This window comes from Zalophus californianus, chromosome 2 (assembly GCF_009762305.2).
Source record: "Zalophus californianus isolate mZalCal1 chromosome 2, mZalCal1.pri.v2, whole genome shotgun sequence".
NCBI classification, from domain to species: Eukaryota; Metazoa; Chordata; class Mammalia; order Carnivora; family Otariidae; genus Zalophus; species Zalophus californianus.
This window is the reverse complement of record NC_045596.1, coordinates 121980380-122000104: the sequence shown is the minus strand read 5'-3', so window position 1 is coordinate 122000104 and position 19725 is coordinate 121980380. Positions and strand designations below refer to the sequence as shown.

Below are 19725 nucleotides of genomic sequence, written 5' to 3'. Positions count from 1 at the left end.
TACCTTGGAAATATCTCTGTTGATAATAAATGTTTGGCTTCAAACATAGTGGACAAAAAAAAATACCTTTAGCTAAACTATTCAATGATATATATACATATTTTTATATATAGTTATATGTACACTTAGTTACAAATACAGTTACATAATTTATGTAATTAAGAATATATATCCAGAGAGAATAATGAATTGTTAGATTGCTCATCATTGCTCGCCCAGTAGTAAAGTATTACGGTAAATTATAAAATAGTAAAGGTAGTCAAAAAGTAATATAGGTGGTTTTAAAAAATGCTTCCAGTACCAAAGTCCTTTAATGGCTTTTTTCAAAGAGGAAAACGTATTTGCATCTACCTACCCACCTCTTGTGTTCTAGTCTTAGGAATTAATAGTCACAGCCCCGTGTCTCCACCTTTAGAAACCACCTGCCTCCTCTTTTTCTGTACAACCTCACTCCCTTACATCCAGGCGATCACTAAATGCGTCCGGTTCTGCCGCAGAAGTCCTTCACATCTGGCATCTGCGACCTCATCCACACCGCCATAGGGGATGCCACAACTTAGTCATCTCTCGTCTAAGTTATTGCACTTCCTGTCTCTCTGCTGTGAGCCTCTTCTAATTCCTAGCCAGTGTATTCACTGCCTCCAGGGAAGCCCTAAGAAAAAGCAAGTGGTGTTCTTCCCCTTAAAAACGCCCCCCCCCCCCCCCGCAACTTGCCCATTCCTTGTGTGGCCCACAAAGCCCTTCACAGTCTAGCCCCACCCTGCTGCTTCAATGTCACCTCCCACTATCCCCTTCCTAATGGCACCTCCTGTGCCAGGCCTCATGCGCACCACTCCCTCACCTGGCCACGCCCCTTCACTGCCCCCTGCCTTTCAGCTTGAGGTTTGCGCCTTTCCTGCCAGCAAACTCCTACTCATTCCTTAAGACTCAGTACAAAGATGCCCTCTGGTGTGCAGTCGATCTGCTCTGACTCCCCCGTTCTAGACTAAATGCCAGTTCTTGCATGGTCCTTGATTCATAATATTCATCAGGAGCGATTATAATTGATCTGGGATCTTCTGAGAAGCAGAGACAATTAGTATATTTAGTAGTTTACTCAAAAGTAGGGTGTGAGCTGTATAAAAAGATTGGCTGAAAAAAACTTCAAATTTACCCTCATGGAGCCCCCAGTAGCTATTTTACCCAGATCTGCTGCTTTACTAGAGAGAAACACATAATTGGTCTCATCTTGTTTCAAATTTATGACCCCAAATTTAAAATGTCACTTAACACTTCCCAGAAATCCTACTGTACTTCCTCACAAGATTATTTCACCCTGTCTTGTATGTTGAGGTCTCTTTTACTTACCCTAATACTCTCCCACTTGCCCATTGCACTTGGGTCTCCCCTGACTTTGCTTCTTTTTACTTACCCTAACACTCTCCCACTTGCCCATTGCACTTGGGTCTCCCTGACTTTGCTTCTGTTTTGCAAACATGCCAGCTTTGATCCTGCCTTAAAAACTTTGTACCAGCTGTTCCTTCAGCTTGGAACACCTCACCTTTCACCTTCTCGGAAAGACCTTCCTTACCCCTCCTCCAGTGGCTGCCCAGTAGTCAGTGTCATATCATCCAGTTTAAACCTCTACTTAGGATCATGATCTTCCTCTTGTTGATTTGTTTGTTGTTTTTCCTTTCTATTTATCTTCTTAAACGAGAATATAAGCTCTATGATACCAGGACCTTTTCTGCTCTTTTATGTCTGTATTCATATGTAATCAGTTGACTTACCTAAAATTTGTTATGTGATCTTTGAGGACCTTGTTAGAAGTACTCATATGTACTCCTTCAGGGGAAGGAACCCAGGCAAGGTAGTCTCATCTCTCAATTGTAACTAGAGGTGGCACATTATGAAAATAAATATTTCTCTAGATATGTGTGTATATCTTTTAAAAGGGGATTTTATCATTACCTTTTAAATAAACAATGGGAACTAGAAGGAGAAGAAAAAGACCAGGCAGGAAGAGTTGAAAATAGTTTCCTTAATCTTCTAGTCATAATAAAGCTTCATTATTTAATTTTTTACTTATACTTCTGAGAGTTCATTTTATTTTATTTTTCTGTGTTTTCCCCATACAGTTCTTCTTTTTGGTTGGACTCATTATTGACTGACTGCAATGTGATGCAGGGTCTAGTTTGATTTCTGCCACTGCCTGACTGTACACACAACTTCTAGCCCTCACTTGCTTCATTTGTAGAACAATGAGTTTCATATCTTCTAGCTCAAAGATGCTGTGACTGTGTGAGATAAGTCTTTCCATAGATGGTTGAGAGATTGCGTCGTCTGTCAGTTCTAGAAAGAAATAAAACACGTGTTATTGTAATTTTTCTTTTTTTCCTGATAAACCCTTTGATACATCTAAATCCTTGTGATAATTACTTATTTCACGCATTATATTGAGAGATTTATGAATAAATGTTAACAAACTAGAACTTCTACCACCTTTGAAAAACATTTTTTAAAAACAGCGTGCTAAGCCCCACCTTTTTTCTGTAAATTTTTGAGGTTGGCTTTTCATATTAAATAGTCTTCAGCTGAAGCTGAAGATAATGTTATTAATCCTAGCAAGATTTTGCATTTATAAAATTATATTCGATATGAACTATTTTCATTGCTTCACTTGAATTGCTCTGAGAGAAAAGTGGCATTATGCAGTGGGATATCCTGGTAAACAGTGTGTGATAGAAACATCACCAGATCAGGACTTGGAAATAAGAATAGCCATTATTCACCATGTACAGGCCCTGGTTCTAAAGCATTTTATGTTTATCTAATAAGTTAATCTTCCCTATGACTACTATTGGATCCACTTTACAGATGAGGCACAGGAAAGTTAAGGATTTGCCCAAGATTACAAAGAAAGAAGCTCCGAAGTCCATACCTTTAACCATGATGCTCTGTTCCCTCAGGAGGTAGAGGTCATATTCCTTTCTCATACCCCCACCCCTCCCCAATGACTTTTTAACATTTTATGCCAGTTGTTTGGGCTCTCTGTGCCTTTGTTTTAAACTGTAAACTGAGCAGGATAATATCTGCACACAATTTAAGTAATACTTTAGTAGATGATGGGTGTTTACTGTATCCCCTGTATTTTTACTGTTTATACTTTTTAGGTATTACTTTGAATCTACTCAGTATTTAATAAAAATATTTTTAAAGAAAAGTGTTATATACATTGGATTTGATTTCATATCCCTGGCTATACATTTCAACAGACTTAAAGAAAAAGCAAACACTTTATGAAAAATATATGGATTCAGTGGAATAGAGGATCAAACTTGAAGAAACAATCTAAAGTCACCTTGAAGAAAAACAAATCTTTAAAATTCAGACTTAATATGAAAAATTATCCATCACATATCCCCACTCAAAAATCAATTTATAAATATAAAGACAGAGTAGAAGGGAAAAAAGCAAGAAAATGCCCCAGAAAAAAAATTGGAGAAAACTAAAATGATGGATATTACACTTCTCAGTTATCTCAGTATATAAACATTCCTCACCTAAGACATATTTTCTCAGGTTTCCAGCTTGGAGGTCACACAGTAATTGATATGTGACTCAGCTTATTAAAAGTACTGGGATTCAAGTCTAAGTTTCCCTTCTAAGCTCTCCTGGTGTTTAATTTAAAATAGAGAAAATCAGAATGAAGAAAGAGCTTCCTGAGGAAGACGTTTTTCCTTCCCACTCCATGGGGAACAGCAAGTCAATGAGGATTTGTCACCTGGTGTTGAATGCCTAACTTTCTGTGAGCTATGAGTGCAAATGAATTAGTATAGATCCCGAAGAAAGCCAAAGCTGGCCACCTTATCAAGATGCTTTTTCCCACCTCATCTTGACTGTCGCCCCCCCCCCCCCACCGCCGCGCACCAAAGAGGGAATTCTGAGGCGTCTATATCAGGTTGGGTTGCTATCGTCTAGCAAAGGCTTGTTTCCTATAAGGTTATTAAATGTTTCTACAAGGCAAAGAAATTTGGAGAATTTTAAAATGACATAGATTCTTGACAAATGGAGGATGATTGTATCGAAGTGTAAGTGGCTGAACGAAGAGAGGATGGGGTTTCCTGACGTTTATATCCAAACCGTGTCTTTTTTTTTTTTTTTAAAGATTTTATTTATTTGACAGAGAGAGATACAGTGAGAGAGGGAACACAAGCAGGGGGAAAGCGTATCTTTAAGGCATATCAATGTGACTTCACCCAGTAGTTTATGAAAGATTTTAACACTTTTCTTGCTACACGGTTGCAAAAGCAGCTGCTTTGTGAATTTAATTTTAGAAGCAGATAGAAAAGCTCTACGGGGGGCGCCTGGGTGGCTCAGTCGCTGGGCGTCTGCCTTCGGCTCAGGTCGTGATCCCAGGGTCCTGGGATCGAGCCCCACATCAGGCTCCCTGCTCAGTGGGAGGCCTGCTTCTCGCTCTCCCACTCCCCCTGCTTGTTGTTCCCTCTCTCGCTGTCTCTCTCTGTCAAATAAATAGATAAATCTTTAAAAAAAAAAAAAAAAAAAAAAAGAAAAGCTCTACGGGGCCTGGCAAAGCTATAAAATGGTTTGCTTAGAAAACACAGACAAATATCACTACAAGACTAAAAACAGTGACAGATGATCTCTTTTCCCCTAGGGTTATTGCTTTGCTTGTGGGTCTGTCCAGTTTCCAACTTTCTAGTTGTTTTCTTTATCAAGATTAAGTATCCAGCATTAACACATTGATGTGTTTAGAAGAAAGACATTTTGGCTAAGAGGATGCAGGACTTAGGAGTCCATGTTTCCTGCCATATTGAAAGAGTCCTTCTATACTCTGAGACTCTGAGTACTTTGTACTGAAGAAAGAGGTAATTAGGTCAACTAAGTCAAATTGCAGCTTATAAAGTAGATTGATTAGATTAGAGATTTGTCTTGGTTTTAAAATGGCTTTGACTTTCAGTTGTACCTCATTCCTATTTATCTGTTTATTTTGTCATTGGGGTCACTGGTGGTAGAAGAAGACACTTCTACTTTGGGAATTGGTATCATACATTCTATAAACTATTGCAGAGAGAGGACTTTTGTGTCTTTAATCATTGTATATTAAAACACGATTGAAGGACAGCATCAATTTCAGTAACTCTGTGTAACTTCCATTTATTTTATTTCCTAAAGGAGTTGAGTTGTATTAAATTTGGGCAACTACTAGTTTTATGCTACCAAACATAATAGATTATGAAATAACCTCTTAAGTGAAGTCTCTCTGTAGCCTTCTAGTAAGCAGTTACTCCCACGGGGACATACCTGAACACGGGGCCATCTGGGTACCTCAAGCACTATTATCCAAAATTCATGTTTTAATGCATCAGCCCAATAACATTGTGTGGCAGAACTGCTCTTACTTTTCTCTACCTTACTACAGTTTTCTTTTTTTGTTGTTGTTGTTTTTAAATGTCTTTTTTTAAGATTTTATTTATTTATTCATGAGAGACAGAGGGAGAGAGAGAGAGAGAAGCAGAGGGAGAAGCAGGCTCCCAAGGAGCAGGGAGCCCGATGCGGGGCTCGATCCCAGGACCCTGGGATCATGACCTGAGCCGAAGGCAGACGCTTAACCATCTGAGCCGCCCAGGCGCCCCTTACTACAGTTTTCTTAAGTAATCTCTGTGCCCAGTGTGGGGCTTGAACCCATAACCCTGAGGTCAAGAGTCCCATGCTCTCCCGACTGAGCCAGCCAGGCGTCTCTATCCCTTAGTTCATTTTAACCTTAAAGAAAGAAGTGAATAAAATAAATTACTATGATGTGGGATCACATCTACAAAAAGAAAAACCATAAGTTTTTTTTTTTATAAATCCAGCTGTAATTTTAATTACAAGATTTTTTTTTTAAATATTTAACCACTGTTTGTGTACATATATAAAAAACACTGTTTCTCTTTCATTCTCAGCCCACCCAGCCTTCAAGGTGTTATTCCTCTACTTTGTACCAGCTGGTCAGCTTTCTGCCAGCATTTCCTTTATTAATACTAGAGTTTCACTTGCCGAGTCCTTGAGAATGGATGAAGTTGATCTAATAGCCATTTGTTCAGAGGTTCTCTTGAGAGCAGTTCACTTTGTTCTCGAGTATCTGTGAAGGTATGCTCCATTGCGAATTAAACCTTTTTAGCCACAGAGTAGAAGATGACAGAACCCCATCAGCCTTGTCAGGAGAAGTTCCCTGACCTCATTATTGCTAATGGATCATGGTAATTCAGGCTGTTGTGAAATCTCATGTTCAATTATGCAGGATAATGAGTGACTCGAAACTTAATATGTCTCAACCGTAGTCCTTATTACAGGGTTTGTTCGGCTTCTTTCAAAAGTGTAAGGTTTTAAGTAGAGTGGTTCACTTTTATATCCAAGCAAAAGTTATCACCAAAACCAACCTGTCCTGATTTTAAATATCTGATTTGATTTTTAAAGAAGAGAGGACTGCTGTGTAACTTTATTCACTCATCCTTTTGTAGGAGGGTTAGGACAGGTTTATTCATTTTTAAGTGTTAATTCTGGAATTCTAAAAGCATGCAAATGGCATTTGTCTTTGGATTCACAAAAACTCTAGATATTCAGAGTTTGAATTATTTAAACTCCCACAACACATGCACTTTTGCTTTTCAAGCATGAGTTATAATTTAATTAAAAACTTCTGGTGCTTTGCTTGCATTTTAAATATTGATATGTTCCATGGATCACTTTCGATTATCTACTGTCTTAAAATTCTTGAAGATGGCAGATTTTTAAGATTCCCAAAGTTGCACTTGGAATTGTCTGTTGAGGCAAAGGGGACTGTGATAATTACACACATCCATTAGGATCAGCAGAGGAGATAAACTTTGGGGAGGCTTAATGGGCATGTCTCAGTGACAGCTAGCAAAGAGCATTTGGCATGATTAGGGATGGATTTGAATGCAGTTGAAAATACACTCTCATTATGGACACCAGTGGAAGTTAACTACAAATGTTAAATCCCCCAGAAGAAGAGTGGTGTGGCAGGGAAGCTTTGAAATCCACTGGGGCCTTCATCCAAATTATTCTCTTTCCTTTATGTCTTTCTGCTGTCAGAATCACTTTGCAATGCCCAACTCAACTCCCTACATCTTCGAAAAGAGGCAACCTGTTGATCTCTGTATTTCAGATTGTCCGAAGATACATCAAGGATTGGCTTGAAAGAAAGAAACCGCCTTTTGGTGCTGTCAGCAGCAGTGTGCTCCTCATGATCATCTACACCACCTTCTGCGACACGTTCTCTAACCCAAACATTGACCTGGATACGTTCAGCCTTATTCTCATCCTGTTCATGAGTAAGTGGGAAGAGGGGACCTTCTTGCTGTCCCCTCAGTCTCCTCAGGAGCAAAGCATAGCAATTTGTGTCCCCTAAATTCATTTCGAATGTTAATTTGATTAGAAAAGAATACTGAGCTTCATCTTATATGTGCTCAGTGACTTTATCATGTGTGTCTGTTCTTGAAGAAGACGTCAGTTATGTATTTATGATTTAATGTCCTTTGTTTTTTATGTTTGATTTATAATAGTTGATGCCAGATGAAAGAAGCCATGGGATCTGTCACATTCGAATGTTAGATTGAGCACTTTTTTGCCAGTTTATTTTACTATAACTTTGAGCTAATCTTACCCTTTATTGTGAGTTAAAAGTAGGATTTATTTACTAAATACCGTCATTTTCTAAGTATAATACTTGACCGAATTAGTTAAAATGTGGATATTTACATCATCTTTTCTATTAAAATACACCCACGGTAGTATCATTTCATTTTAAGAAGTGGCAAACTCTGAGGTGCAAGGAAACTGCAAGGATCAAATATCGGCCTTTTATTCTGTTTATCCCGTAATACCAACGACAACTTCGTAATTATAATATATTATATATTATATATTATATATAATAAAAATATAATATAATATATAATTATAATTATATAATTATAATATTTTTATAAAAATAAAATCTTTTGTTATTAAAATCAACATGAGTTATTCCAAAATATATATTCGATGCTACTGCAGTTATGCTATTTGCTGTAAGTACTCCTAGCATAAACCAGCTCTTTCTAAATTGAACAAATTAAATAACCAAGTCTCAAATCAAGGAGGGTCTTAGATTTGCAGAGTAGTAGACATCATACATGATGCCTGGGGATATCTTCCATAAGGACAAGTTGAGTCCCACTAACTTCAGTGATTCTGTTGGTTTAGCAATGTGTGTGTGTATTTCTCCCTGCGTTCCCATAAGTTGAAGATAGAACTAAGCATGCCAGTAACTACGCTACAGATATTTTTATACCTCTAATTTAGATTCAATCTTTTTTCTTTCAGTATTCTCTATTCAGCTGAGTTTTATGCTCTTAACCTTCCTCTTTTCAACAAGGTAAGTGGTACGGTGGCTCTTATCTTATGGTTGTTAGCCTTCTAAATGACAAATCGTGCTATGTACTTGGCTTCTGTGCCACTCTGCTATTCTAGTGTGTCTCCGGTCTCCTGACCATTCCATCTTGCTCCTGCCACCCTCAGGTTGTAGACATTCCCAAAGGGTTTGTCCGTGGCCCTTGTGTCATCTGCTCACATCACGTGCTTAGGTGGCCTCCTCCATTCTGCTGGCTTGAGCTGTGAGCTTCCTGCTGATGATTTTCAAGCCTAGACCTTCCATTCCAATGTTTCTCCTGAGTCCCAGCACTATTTATCACTAACTAACTATTTAGATATCTTCACCTGTCTTAAGAAGACCTCAGTCTCAAGATGGAATTAAATTTTTTCCCCAGTACTTCCTCTTTCTCTCTCGTTTCTTTATTGTTAATGGAATCACCATCCACATGGTTAGACTGGAATCCTTTGCATCATTATTTTTAAAATGTCTTGGTCCTACCTCTGCGTCCTTTTTGTGCTCCCAAAGCCACTTACCTAATTCAGGCTCTTGTTGCCTCGTTTCTCCCTGGGCTGTTGCAGTGGATATCCTACAAGTATCTTCATTTCTAAAATGAATTTTTCTTACGCATTTCATACTGCTTCCAATAACTCAAAGTTCTCATAATAGTCCCTTATCACAATAGCTTCCTAATAGCTCTTATCAGAGATCTTCAAGGGTTCCTGTAGAATGCAGTTCATTTGGGGGGGCTAAGTGAACCGCAGCATTCATGCTGTCTAAGCTTTAGATTGAGGGGAAAATCTTTGCCGTTCCCTGGAGGAACCTCATGCATTCTCATTTCTGTTCCTTGCTTAGGCTAGCCTCATTAAATTGGTCTCTGTGCCCTGGTTCCTCTTCCCTGTTCGTAAAGGCTCACCTCTAATGCAGCTTCTTCCACCAGTGTTGTACATTCAACCGATATTACTTAACTTCGGTATGAGGAAGTTACCACAGTGAGGACCACAGAGGAGAGATGATTCTGACCTTGCATGAGTTTGTAGCCTAGATATATGTGTGATTACTAACTGTCCTCTCAGCGGACAGTGAGCCAACCAGTAGTCAATTCAAAGGAAAAAGCACTTCCAGAGAGAGTGGTAGAGCAAGGCTTCATGGAAGAGTTGGGATTTGGCATGAGTTATAAAGAATGGCTAATTATTTCAGCAGACCAGCAAACCGAGATGCAGAGGGGAGCTTCTTGGTGGGGAAAAAAACCAATAATGCAAATGTGGGACACACACACACACACACACACACACACACACACACACACACACACACAGTGGGACAATAGGAGCAGAAAAAGATTAAAAAATAGTAACAGTAACTAGAAAGGCAGGCTTAGGCCAGATTGCCAGGTGATGGCAGTGAGTTGCCACAAGGGAAAAGGCCCAGGGTTTTTGTTTCAGTTTTTGTTTTTGTTTGAAGAGAGAGTGTGCACAAGCACACGCGAGCAGGTGGGGGGTCTGGGGGGGAGGGACAGGGAGAGAGAGAATCTGAAACAGGCTCCACGCTTAGCCCAGAACCTGACGCAGCGCTGGATCTCAGGACCTCGAGATCATGACCTGCGCTAAAACCAGGGGTCGGACGCTTGACCAACTGCGCCATGCAGACGGCCTGACCCGGGTTGTTTTTGAGATCGAAACAATGGCAGAGCAGTAGCTTGTTCTGGCCTCGCGTTCGGCACTTGGCCCTTACAGCACTTGGCATAGCATGAGGCTGATTGTCAGCAGTCAATAGAAATTTATTGATTGGTGTAATCTGAACCATTTTCCCTAGCTTGTGGTTGTAATTTATAAAGAGGGAAGCCCAGAGCCATTAAGACACTGAGAAAATGTGACTGAAATGGGTAGTGTAGGAGTCGGGGCTATTTTAAAGTTCTTTTTGTAAATGGTTTGTTACATCGCCCTAGAAAAGATGTTTGCCTTTCACCGGCTGTTTGTGTGCTGGTCCGTGGGGCAGAAGTCCTATCAGGGCCACTCCTCCTATCCTGTCAGACTGGGTAGGATGCAGATGTCCGGTCAGTGACTGAAAACGTGCTGAAAAGCACAGAATGGCCGCCGCTGGAATGGCTGAAGGAGGGATGGGGCCGGGATGGTGTCACAACTGGTTGAATTAAAAGTGAGAATTTTCAGTGTGCAGTAGACTGGATTTGCAGAAGGCCTTGAGATCTTAAGACCCTTTTATTCGATGAAGTTCTCTTGCATTTTGAACTTGCTCAACCGACGGTCAGACCTGCACATTCTTTGATAAACAGCAGAATAGGGAGTGGCTGTAATCATGCCCCTCCCAAAATGTTCCATTAAAAATCATGGCTTTTTCAATTGAACAAAATTCAGAAGATGGTTGTTTGTTTTGTTTTTTTCACTATGAGAGACCTCATTTGTGCCTAACTAAGGGTTTTATTGGAGCAATAAAAGATACCAACGTTTATGGAGCCCTGCTCTGTGGCAGGCACTGTGCTAGGGACTATATGTATGTTCTTTCATGAAAGTCTGACAGCAAAGACTATGATACGATACATTTTTGTTGCTATTTTGCTGATGAGGACCTGTACTTAGAGTAGTTTAGTTTAATAGCTTGCCTAAAATCAGATTTTAGTCGTTTAATAACAGATGGCAAAGAGTACGTGTGGAATTGAAATCCATTTCCATTTGACATTTGCCCACACTTTTTCCACTGCACTAAACTGCTTCAGTAAACTACTTTTAAAATTCCTAAGTGCTTGTTTTGGTTAGGGAATCTGTAGAGAGTATTTAACTGGATTCTTGAAGTTCACTCACACAAACAAATTAGTCAAAGACACCAAGAGTGTGAACTAGGACCCATTGGTTTATACTCTGCTGAGTTTCATTTTCTCTTCCTATTTTTTGTTTCTTTCTACTTGAAATTAGTGAAATTGGCCTGTGGTTTGTTTCTCATCTTTTTCTTACCGATTCATTAAATCTAAAACCCGTCCAGATATCAAGAGACAAAAATCTCAGCATGGAAATCCGTCTCTCTTTTTTTGTACAGTATGCCACTGACCCCTGATGATGGAAGTTTAGCATAAACCAGGAGAGACCCAGCTGAGAAAATTCAGCTTTCCTACAACACTCCTCTTACCTGGTTAACATTTCTTAGATTTACTGACCTGACAATGTTAGCTTTCTAGTGTCTGGCATGTGAACTACTACTTTGAGTATTTAAAATACATTTTAGAGTTACTACTCTGTGTTCTTATGTGTCGACCGAATAATGTCAGGGCTAAAAATTCCAATTCTAGAGTCAGACAGACATGAGTTTCAATCCTACTTAATAAGTGTGACTTTTGTCATTCCTCATTTATAAAATGGGGATAGTAGTAGGACCTACCTCATAGAGTCATTTGATGAATTGAATAATATGCACAGAAAGTCCTCATCACAACACCTAGCGTATACTAAGTGCTCAGTAAATGTTAGCAACTGTCAAATATTCATTATACCAAAACAGTGTATCTTTATTATTGCACAAACTAATGATGGAAGAGAAGAAATTAGCATTTCTAGCTTTGTAGTACATTCTCTTTGATGTTACACTGTCACAGATGCTAGGAGACAAGAGTTGATTCATCAAACCAAGAGTCAGCTGTCCAGAGTACCCTGTCCACAGTCTGCAACCTGGGGAAGCTGTCAGAGTTAAAATAAAATGTTGAAAAGGTTAAGAAAAAGAAAGTAGTAATTGTGAGCCTTTAAAAAATACATAAGACAGTTTGGAAAGCTGATAACTAGAGTAATAGAAACCCAGAATATCACTGGAGTGACAAAAGAAACTATTGAGAAAGAAAAAAAAAGAAGAAAACAAATGTTGAATATTTGTATAGGTGTTTTCATCCCTGTCTCAGTACATTTTTAATCGGATGTCTCAATCGGCTGCTCACTGTAGCCCCGGGAGGGAAGGAGGTGTGGGAGGGAGCGAGGGAGGGAGGGGAAGAAGGCAGGTATTAGTATTAATGGTAAGTCTTACCATTTCAGACAGGAGGCAACTAAGCCACAGAGCTCTGGGTAACTTGTTTAATGGCACACAGCTAATGACAGATGAGGGCTTCTCCTAAAATTAACTCAAGACAAAACACAGGTACAGAGGTTAACAAAAGAAAGTATTTCACATGGAAGTTTCCTCCTTTAAAAACAGTGGGCTTAGGTGGAACTCTCTCAGAGGACCTTTTCTGCTCCACATTCTGTGATTCTACTAGTAAAACCTTCTGACATGTTTTCCTTTGTGAATACTGCAGAGAAAGGCAAGATAAATATTATGTGGAAAACACTGATTGAAAGCTTTGTAAAAGAGCATAAAAAGACCAGTTGGGAAGAAAAGGAAATAAACATCTCAAGGGGAGCCAAAGTGATCAAAAGAATTATAAAAACAGGATAAAAAGGAAGTCAATATTAAAAAGAGATAAGGTAGAGTTAGAAAATAAATAGTAATGTGATTCCTTTCAAGAGCATGAACAGACATAATAGAGATGTTAATCACTGAAAATAATTATAGTCATTACCACTTAAATATAATGCACAGGATGCTTCCTTTTTCTGGGTGTTGTCATGACTTTCTGCCCTTAGGCCGCTGCTTGACAGAGCGTGGCTGAAGGAAGGTTACTTACCAAGGTAGCGGCTCTCATCCACTAAAGTGTGTGGTGGTGTTTTGGTTTTGGTTTTGGTTTTGGTTTTCTTAATTTCCTTCTCAGAAAGTAGGCTTGTCTCCAGTTCAGGGCAGCCTACTTACTGGCGGCGGCGTGTGACTTGAGAGAAGTTGTTTACCCTTGTTGTGCTTCAAGTTCCCTTTTCAGAAAAAGCAAGCAATAGTAGTACCCTGGGGCTTATAAGGCTGTTCCAAGAAGAAGGAAATACTGGGAGTAGAGTGCTTAGAAGAATGCTCAGTGTTTCCCGCTGTGGTGATTCATCAGCACCATCCTCCTCCTCGTGAACGGAGGCCTCGGTGAGCATTTGCTCTATTGGCTTTCCCCACGGCCCGGGTTATGGAGCAGTCTGTTTCTCTACAGATGGAGTATTTAGGGAGAATATTGTTTTAACCTTTAATGGTCCATTTTTATGTGCTGACACTCCCTCCCCACTGACGGACCCTGTGTCAGTAGAACCATAGGGCAGCGTTCCAACTCAGATCGGGCTGGAAACTTGCCCGCGCAGGCCTAGCTTCAGCCACCTTACCTGAAACAGGACAAGGAAGCAGAGCCGGCAGATACCCTTCTTAGCCACACTGTAAGTGCTGCTCTGACCCATGACAGCCAAGGCCAGAGTAAATCAGAGCCTTCTCGGCCAGAGAGATTTTGACACACTGGAAATGTGCTACAGCCTGGAAAAGAGCAAGGTATCAAGCAGAACAAAGTTCACTAAAGGAGAAGTGTGTTGCCGGACTGTGGTGGAAAAAAAATGAACTGCATAATCCAGATGCAGCAACAATGGGTTATAAACAAGGGCAGCAAAAGACTACAGAGGCCTTTGTAGCGTCACCAACACCACAAGCACGGCTGGAGAACAGCCTCAACCTAGGCCAGTTTGTGATGCCACGTGCTCTGCAAGCGCAGGTGGGCCTTCATTCCTGTAGAAGGGGTTTATTCACTGTGAATTGACTCTGTTTCCTACTCCCCAGTCTGCCTCTTTCAAGTTTTCCTAATCTCTTAGGTTCCCAGGCCTCAGCATTACCTCCAGCTCTGTGGATGAGTGAAGTGCCTCATGCTTTACAAAGAAAGTAAAATCTCTGACATAAATTGCCTCTCCTTTCCCATTCTCTACCTGAGAATTTTCCGTATTTTTCACTCACCCTGTCTTCTTTTGTGTCTAGTTCACGGACTAGAAAATAAGCCCTGTCAGGCTAATCCCACAGCCCGGGCCTCTCTGACCTCTCTAAGGACCTGGTTTCATCAGTTGTTTCTACAACTGGGTCTTCACACTCTCTGCATGGTCACATTCAGATTCCCATGAACTTTTTCTTCTCTTTACCAGAGTTCTTGAAAAAACGGTACCCTCTCATTAATACAAATTCCATTCGCTCCTTGGCCTCCTCCTCAGGCCCCATTGGGCCTCCCCTTCCCTTCCCTATTTCCATTAACGCCCTAGTGCGGCTCTTAATGCTATGTGCCCGAAGCTTCTCGTTTCTCTTTCATTCTTCCTCCTCTGTCAAAGTAACAGTAACAACAAAAAGATCAGCTAGCTTGTGTTAAACACTTGCAATGTGCCAAATTCTTAACAAACAATGCTATTTATCCTCACAATGGCCCCTAAGAGGCCAGCAGTATATACTATCCCCATTTTCTATGTAAGCAAAAGGATGGTCTGGATTGAAATTCAGGTGGGTCTTCCCCCAAAGCCTGTGCTCTTAAGCTGCTGGGAGGGAATATTTCACAGAGGTCAACATTTGGCAAGTTCTTTTAATTCTGTCTTCATGTCTCTTACCAGCATCCCTGCCCTCACTGTGATTTTTCAAGCCCTGGCAGCTTTCTGCTTCCTGCCCAGCCTCATCATCACCAGTCTTTCTTAAACTGCACTGGGTGGTTGTTCCTCCCAACCTCCTTAGCCCATCTTGTCACGTCCACACTCCTGGTCACAAACCAGCGTCCCTGCACTCAAGTCAGCCTGAAGAGTCTTCTCTTTGCCAACTGCCCCCTACACCCCCAGATACCAGTCTCATTGCCCCTTACCTGAAATACACACCCACCCACGTCTAAACCTGTCCTTTAAAGCCAGCTCGATGGTTATTTCCTTCAAGAACATTCTCTGTGTGCTCCATTATGATCCTGCATTCCTTACCAAGCTTGAGATAATGCTTTTCTTTGGTGCCATAACCCTCCCAACCCCCCTTTTTTTCTGTCTTTTTCAATCTCCCTCATACACACACACACACACACACACACACACACACACACACACACACATACACACACACACACACACACATACACACACACATACACACACATACACACACACACACACACACACAATGAACAAAGGGATCAAGGAATATGTCAGCCGTGGAGTTCAGTGTTTAAAAGGAAAAATGATATCACAATATAAATATGATGATAAAATGTGGGAACAGTAAGGCAATCTTATTATACTCAAGCGATACATATCCATGAGAATCCTCCCTTGAGGTGAGACACCAAAAACTGTTTGGGAAGTTGTTATCCAAAAAGAGCAGGAGGTAAGACTGGTTAGGAAGCATGAGCACACATGAGTTTTCAGAGGAGAGAAGACCAAAGGGCAATTTTCATATTCTCTTAACACGGGGATGAGGAGGAGGAGGAGGCCCTTCTCCCCTCCAGTGAATATATAACAAAGAAAACAGGATGTGTGGATCTATTTAGGGAAGATTTTTCTCCCAGTGAAAGTTATAGTGAGGATGAGGTTACTAAGGAAAGCGGTGGGATCACTTTCTTTAGAGATCCTTAAAAATTGGATTGATTGTTATATCCACAACTATACATACAGAGTCAGGTTCTGGCGTGTTTTCCATTTGCTAACTCAGGGCAGGGAATGAATAGACTCACTGTAACTTCAAATCCTGATTCTGTAGGAAGAAATAGTTTCTAACATATCAAGCACACTAACAACAACAACATTTCTAATCCTTTTGGCTCCTGGTTCTCTAAATCTTTATGTCCTAAAATAGAAAATCTGAATATGAAATTCACCAGTACTGACCCCCATGGCACTTAATGGGTTTTAGCTAAGTGAGTTTTTTTTTAATGCTTAACATATTGGATATAACATAGGGATATTGTATCGCTTACCTTATGGAATAGTTCTCTTCAAATGTACAGAACTTAGAGGAGTATCTGATACATAGTAAGAGGTCAAGGAACGAAAACTTGTTATTTTTACTGAAACATGTGATGTTAAATCTTTGTTCATACCATGTATTCCTCCAGAGGGTGTGTTTGCTGCCAGAAAGGTCGGCTGCTTCTTGAGGGAAGCAATTATGGAGATACATTAACTCTTTCAAGCCACTGGAATTAATATCAAGTGATAGCCTAGTTAACTTCGCTAACACAGGTCCCCCACTGCATGATTTTCACAAAGCCAGAGACCTCACCACACATTTTTTTAGAAGAACTTTATTTTTAATAACCAATAACTAGATACAGTGCCGCTGTCCTTCCATAGGTGAATGGTTAAACAAATTATGATACATACATATCACGGAATACTATTTAGCAATAAAAGTAACAAACTATTGATACACACAGCACCTTGGAGTTATGTCTAGGGAACCATGCTGAGGGAAAAAAGCCGATCCCAAAAGGTTACCTACCGTATCATTCCACACACAGAACATTTTGGAATGAAAAGTTTTTTGAACAGCTTGGTGGTTGCCAGAGGTTAGGAATGGGGGATAGGGAGAGGAGCATGGGGAAGTGGGGAGAAGTGGTGTCCCTCACACATTTTTAAGACATTTTCTTCATGGATAAATGACTCGGGAATGATTCTCTAAAAAGAAATTCAGACACTGCTCTACATTTGGGCATAGAATTACTTCTGTCACCAGGATTGATCAAAAGGATGTTAACATGAAGGTAGGTACTACATTTGATTTAGGATGTGTTAAGTAGGCTTTTTATACAAGTATTTGTAAAACACTCTTTTTGCCCCTAGGAATAATTCGGGTTTCACACCAGCGGACACTGTGGCTATCATTTTCTGTTCTACACACAAATCCCTCACACTGGGTAAGTGATTTGCAGAGTTAAAGACCAGCTTCATATTATCTTCAGACAGTTACATCTTATGATTTTGAAATTTAAGCAACTCTTCAAATTAAATGGAATGGAGTATTGTCCACTCCGTTAGATAAAGAACGAAAGCAAGGTGAGAATGGGGCATTCCTTTTAAATACCATTATTTTATGAGAATCACAAACATAATTACAAATTAAGCTAAATCCTACACTGTTAAATTTAGGCCTTCAAAAGTTGGTTCAACCAAAGGGTTTCAATGTAGAATGTGAACATTAAAAGCCGGGGGGGGGGGCGTGGCAGGGATGGAGAAGGGCGGAGAACTTCTAAAAAGGAATGGGCAAAAACTTGGCTTTGGGAGGCTGTAGAGTTGCCTCTGGAAAATGTTAACTTATTTTTTGGAAGCTTGGAGCAAGGTAGAGATATTGTTAACTCTAATCTGATACTGACATTAAAGTTCATTTCAGAATATTATTTCTATAAAGAAACACAATGTAGTTATCATTAATTTAATCTGATTAGCACCTAAAGTGAAATATGTGTTTATTTAATAGACTAAAGTAGATCAAGAAGAAAACTGCTGTTTTCTACTAAGCTTTATCCATTGTAGTGGCATTATCCTAATAACCTGTCCGGGAATCTGAATCCATGCTTTTAGTCATTAAAAGTCATTAAGTAATCAGGAACTTCTTGAAATATACATCATTCACAAACTCCTTGATGTAGTTGTCACATTGTGGTAAAAACTCGCATTAAAATTTTCTTTACATTTTGTCATGAGACTTACTTAAGAGAGTGAAAAATCATGACATTGCTCTGTCTAGTCATGTTAAAGAAGTTCAGTCTGTAAGCTAAAAAACAAAGACCTTTCATAATGTTTTTACTAACCCCAAGCATATTTGTTTAGATAGAATCTATTGTCAGTCTTGCCAAGTTTGGAAAATGATTTTGAAATTGGACAGACTCTTTAAGGAGCACTTGCTATCTAGGGCTTCAGCTTATTTGAATAAACAACATACAGTTGACCCTTGAATAATGCAGGTTGGGGCTTAGGGGAACCACCCCCCTGCATAGTCAAAAATCCATATATAACTTTTGACTCCCCAAAAACTTAGCTACCAATAGCCTACTATTGATGAGAGGCCTTACTGGTAACAGTCAACCAACACATATTTTGTATGTTGTATGTATGTACTGTGTTCTTACAATAAAATCAGTTAGAGAAAAGAAAATGTTATTCAGAAAATCATAAGGAAGGGCGCCTGGGTGGCTCAGTCGTTAAGCGTCTGCCTTCGGCTCAGGTCATGATCCCAGGGTCCTGGGATCGAGTCCCACATCGGGCTCCCTGCTCTGCGGGGAGCCTGCTTCTCCCTCTCCCACTCCCGCTGCTTGTGTTCCTGCTCTCGCTGTCTCTCTCTCTGTCAAACGAATAAATAAAATCTTTAAAAAAAAAAAAAGAAAATCATAAGGAAGAGAAAATAGATTTACAGCCCTGTACCGTGTTTATCGAAAAAAAGATCCACATATGAGTGGACCCATGTGGTTCAAACCCATGTTGTTCAAGGGTTAACTGTATTGAATGTCTGTACCTTGCAGTATTTCTGTTAGGCTTTCTTCATAATATCATTGAATCGAAGTTGAGAGAGCTTTGGAAGCCACATTCCAATCCTGACTTTGTGACTCTGGACAAATCACTTAACCTCCCTGACCCTTAGCTTTCTCATCTGTAAAATGGGGTAGCATAATCCCCACTTTATAAAGTTTATTAAGATTAAAGATAAAATGTGTTAAGTACCCAGCACAGTACTTGTGCATAATAGGTAGTCAGTACCCGGCAGAATGTATACAATCATTGCACTGTGTGTAGACTGATAGGGACTAAATTCTGTAGCCCGCCTAGCTGTTGTTATTAGTTATCAGTAACTCTATTAGTTACGACTATGTTACCGTTTCCAGGATTCCGGTCCCCTGACCCCTTGTCCTCTAGATTTTCATGTAATAGGTGTGGTTTAATTTTTGACTTCAAAGAAATCATCTTGCACTACCTGCCCCCCCCCCGCACCCCCGTGCTGTTGCTGTGCTGTAATGTCTAGTGCTCCAGGTCTCCTAAAAGCTAAGGCCCTCTTATAAAGGTAGGGGGTCCAGAGGCAAGAGCTGCCAGGTGCCTCAGGTGTCCAGAGCCAGAGATCAAATGAGCCCATGACCTAAGATGCAATGGGCTTTTAAATCCCAGACACTCCCAGGGGGTTGCTTTCGGAAAACTGAAATGGCTGTTTTGTCTCTCTACGATGTTCTTCTGTGCTGGAGCTGACCGTGTTGAGCAAATTGCTCAACCCAAGAAGCATACTGCAGCACTGTCAGTATTCTTTCCTTTTCTATAAGTAAAATACCTACCCATTAGATCTTTTTCTTTTTTGTCTTTTTCTTTTTCTTAATCTCAAAGCAGTATTCTTCTGTTCTTGACACTTTCTGAAACCTGATTTTCAGGCAAACAGGGACTCTGAACACCAGTCAGAGGTAGCTGTTTTGCTAAAAAGGGTTGAGTTAACTTGACTTT

At 40.1% G+C, this 19725-nt stretch overlaps 1 protein-coding gene and 1 long non-coding RNA gene across 11 annotated transcripts in view; one reads left to right on the top strand and one right to left on the bottom strand.

The window, feature by feature from the left end:
• The window catches only part of SLC10A7 (solute carrier family 10 member 7), a 282178-nt gene that overhangs the window by 209188 nt on the left and 53265 nt on the right, over positions 1-19725 (top strand). For all 10 annotated transcript variants that reach the window (XM_027598365.2, XM_027598359.2, XM_027598358.2 and 7 more), the window contains 3 exons: positions 7172-7337; positions 8371-8422; positions 17089-17162. In XM_027598365.2, coding sequence (XP_027454166.1) covers positions 7172-7337; positions 8371-8422; positions 17089-17162 — 292 coding nt within the window. The remainder of the gene's footprint in view (positions 1-7171; positions 7338-8370; positions 8423-17088; positions 17163-19725) is intronic.
• LOC113924498 lies at positions 11939-13097 on the bottom strand. The gene is made up of 3 exons (XR_003520691.1): positions 12972-13097; positions 12440-12533; positions 11939-12102 (listed from the first exon to the last, which is right to left on the bottom strand). It is a non-coding gene; the product is annotated as an uncharacterized LOC113924498 (long non-coding RNA).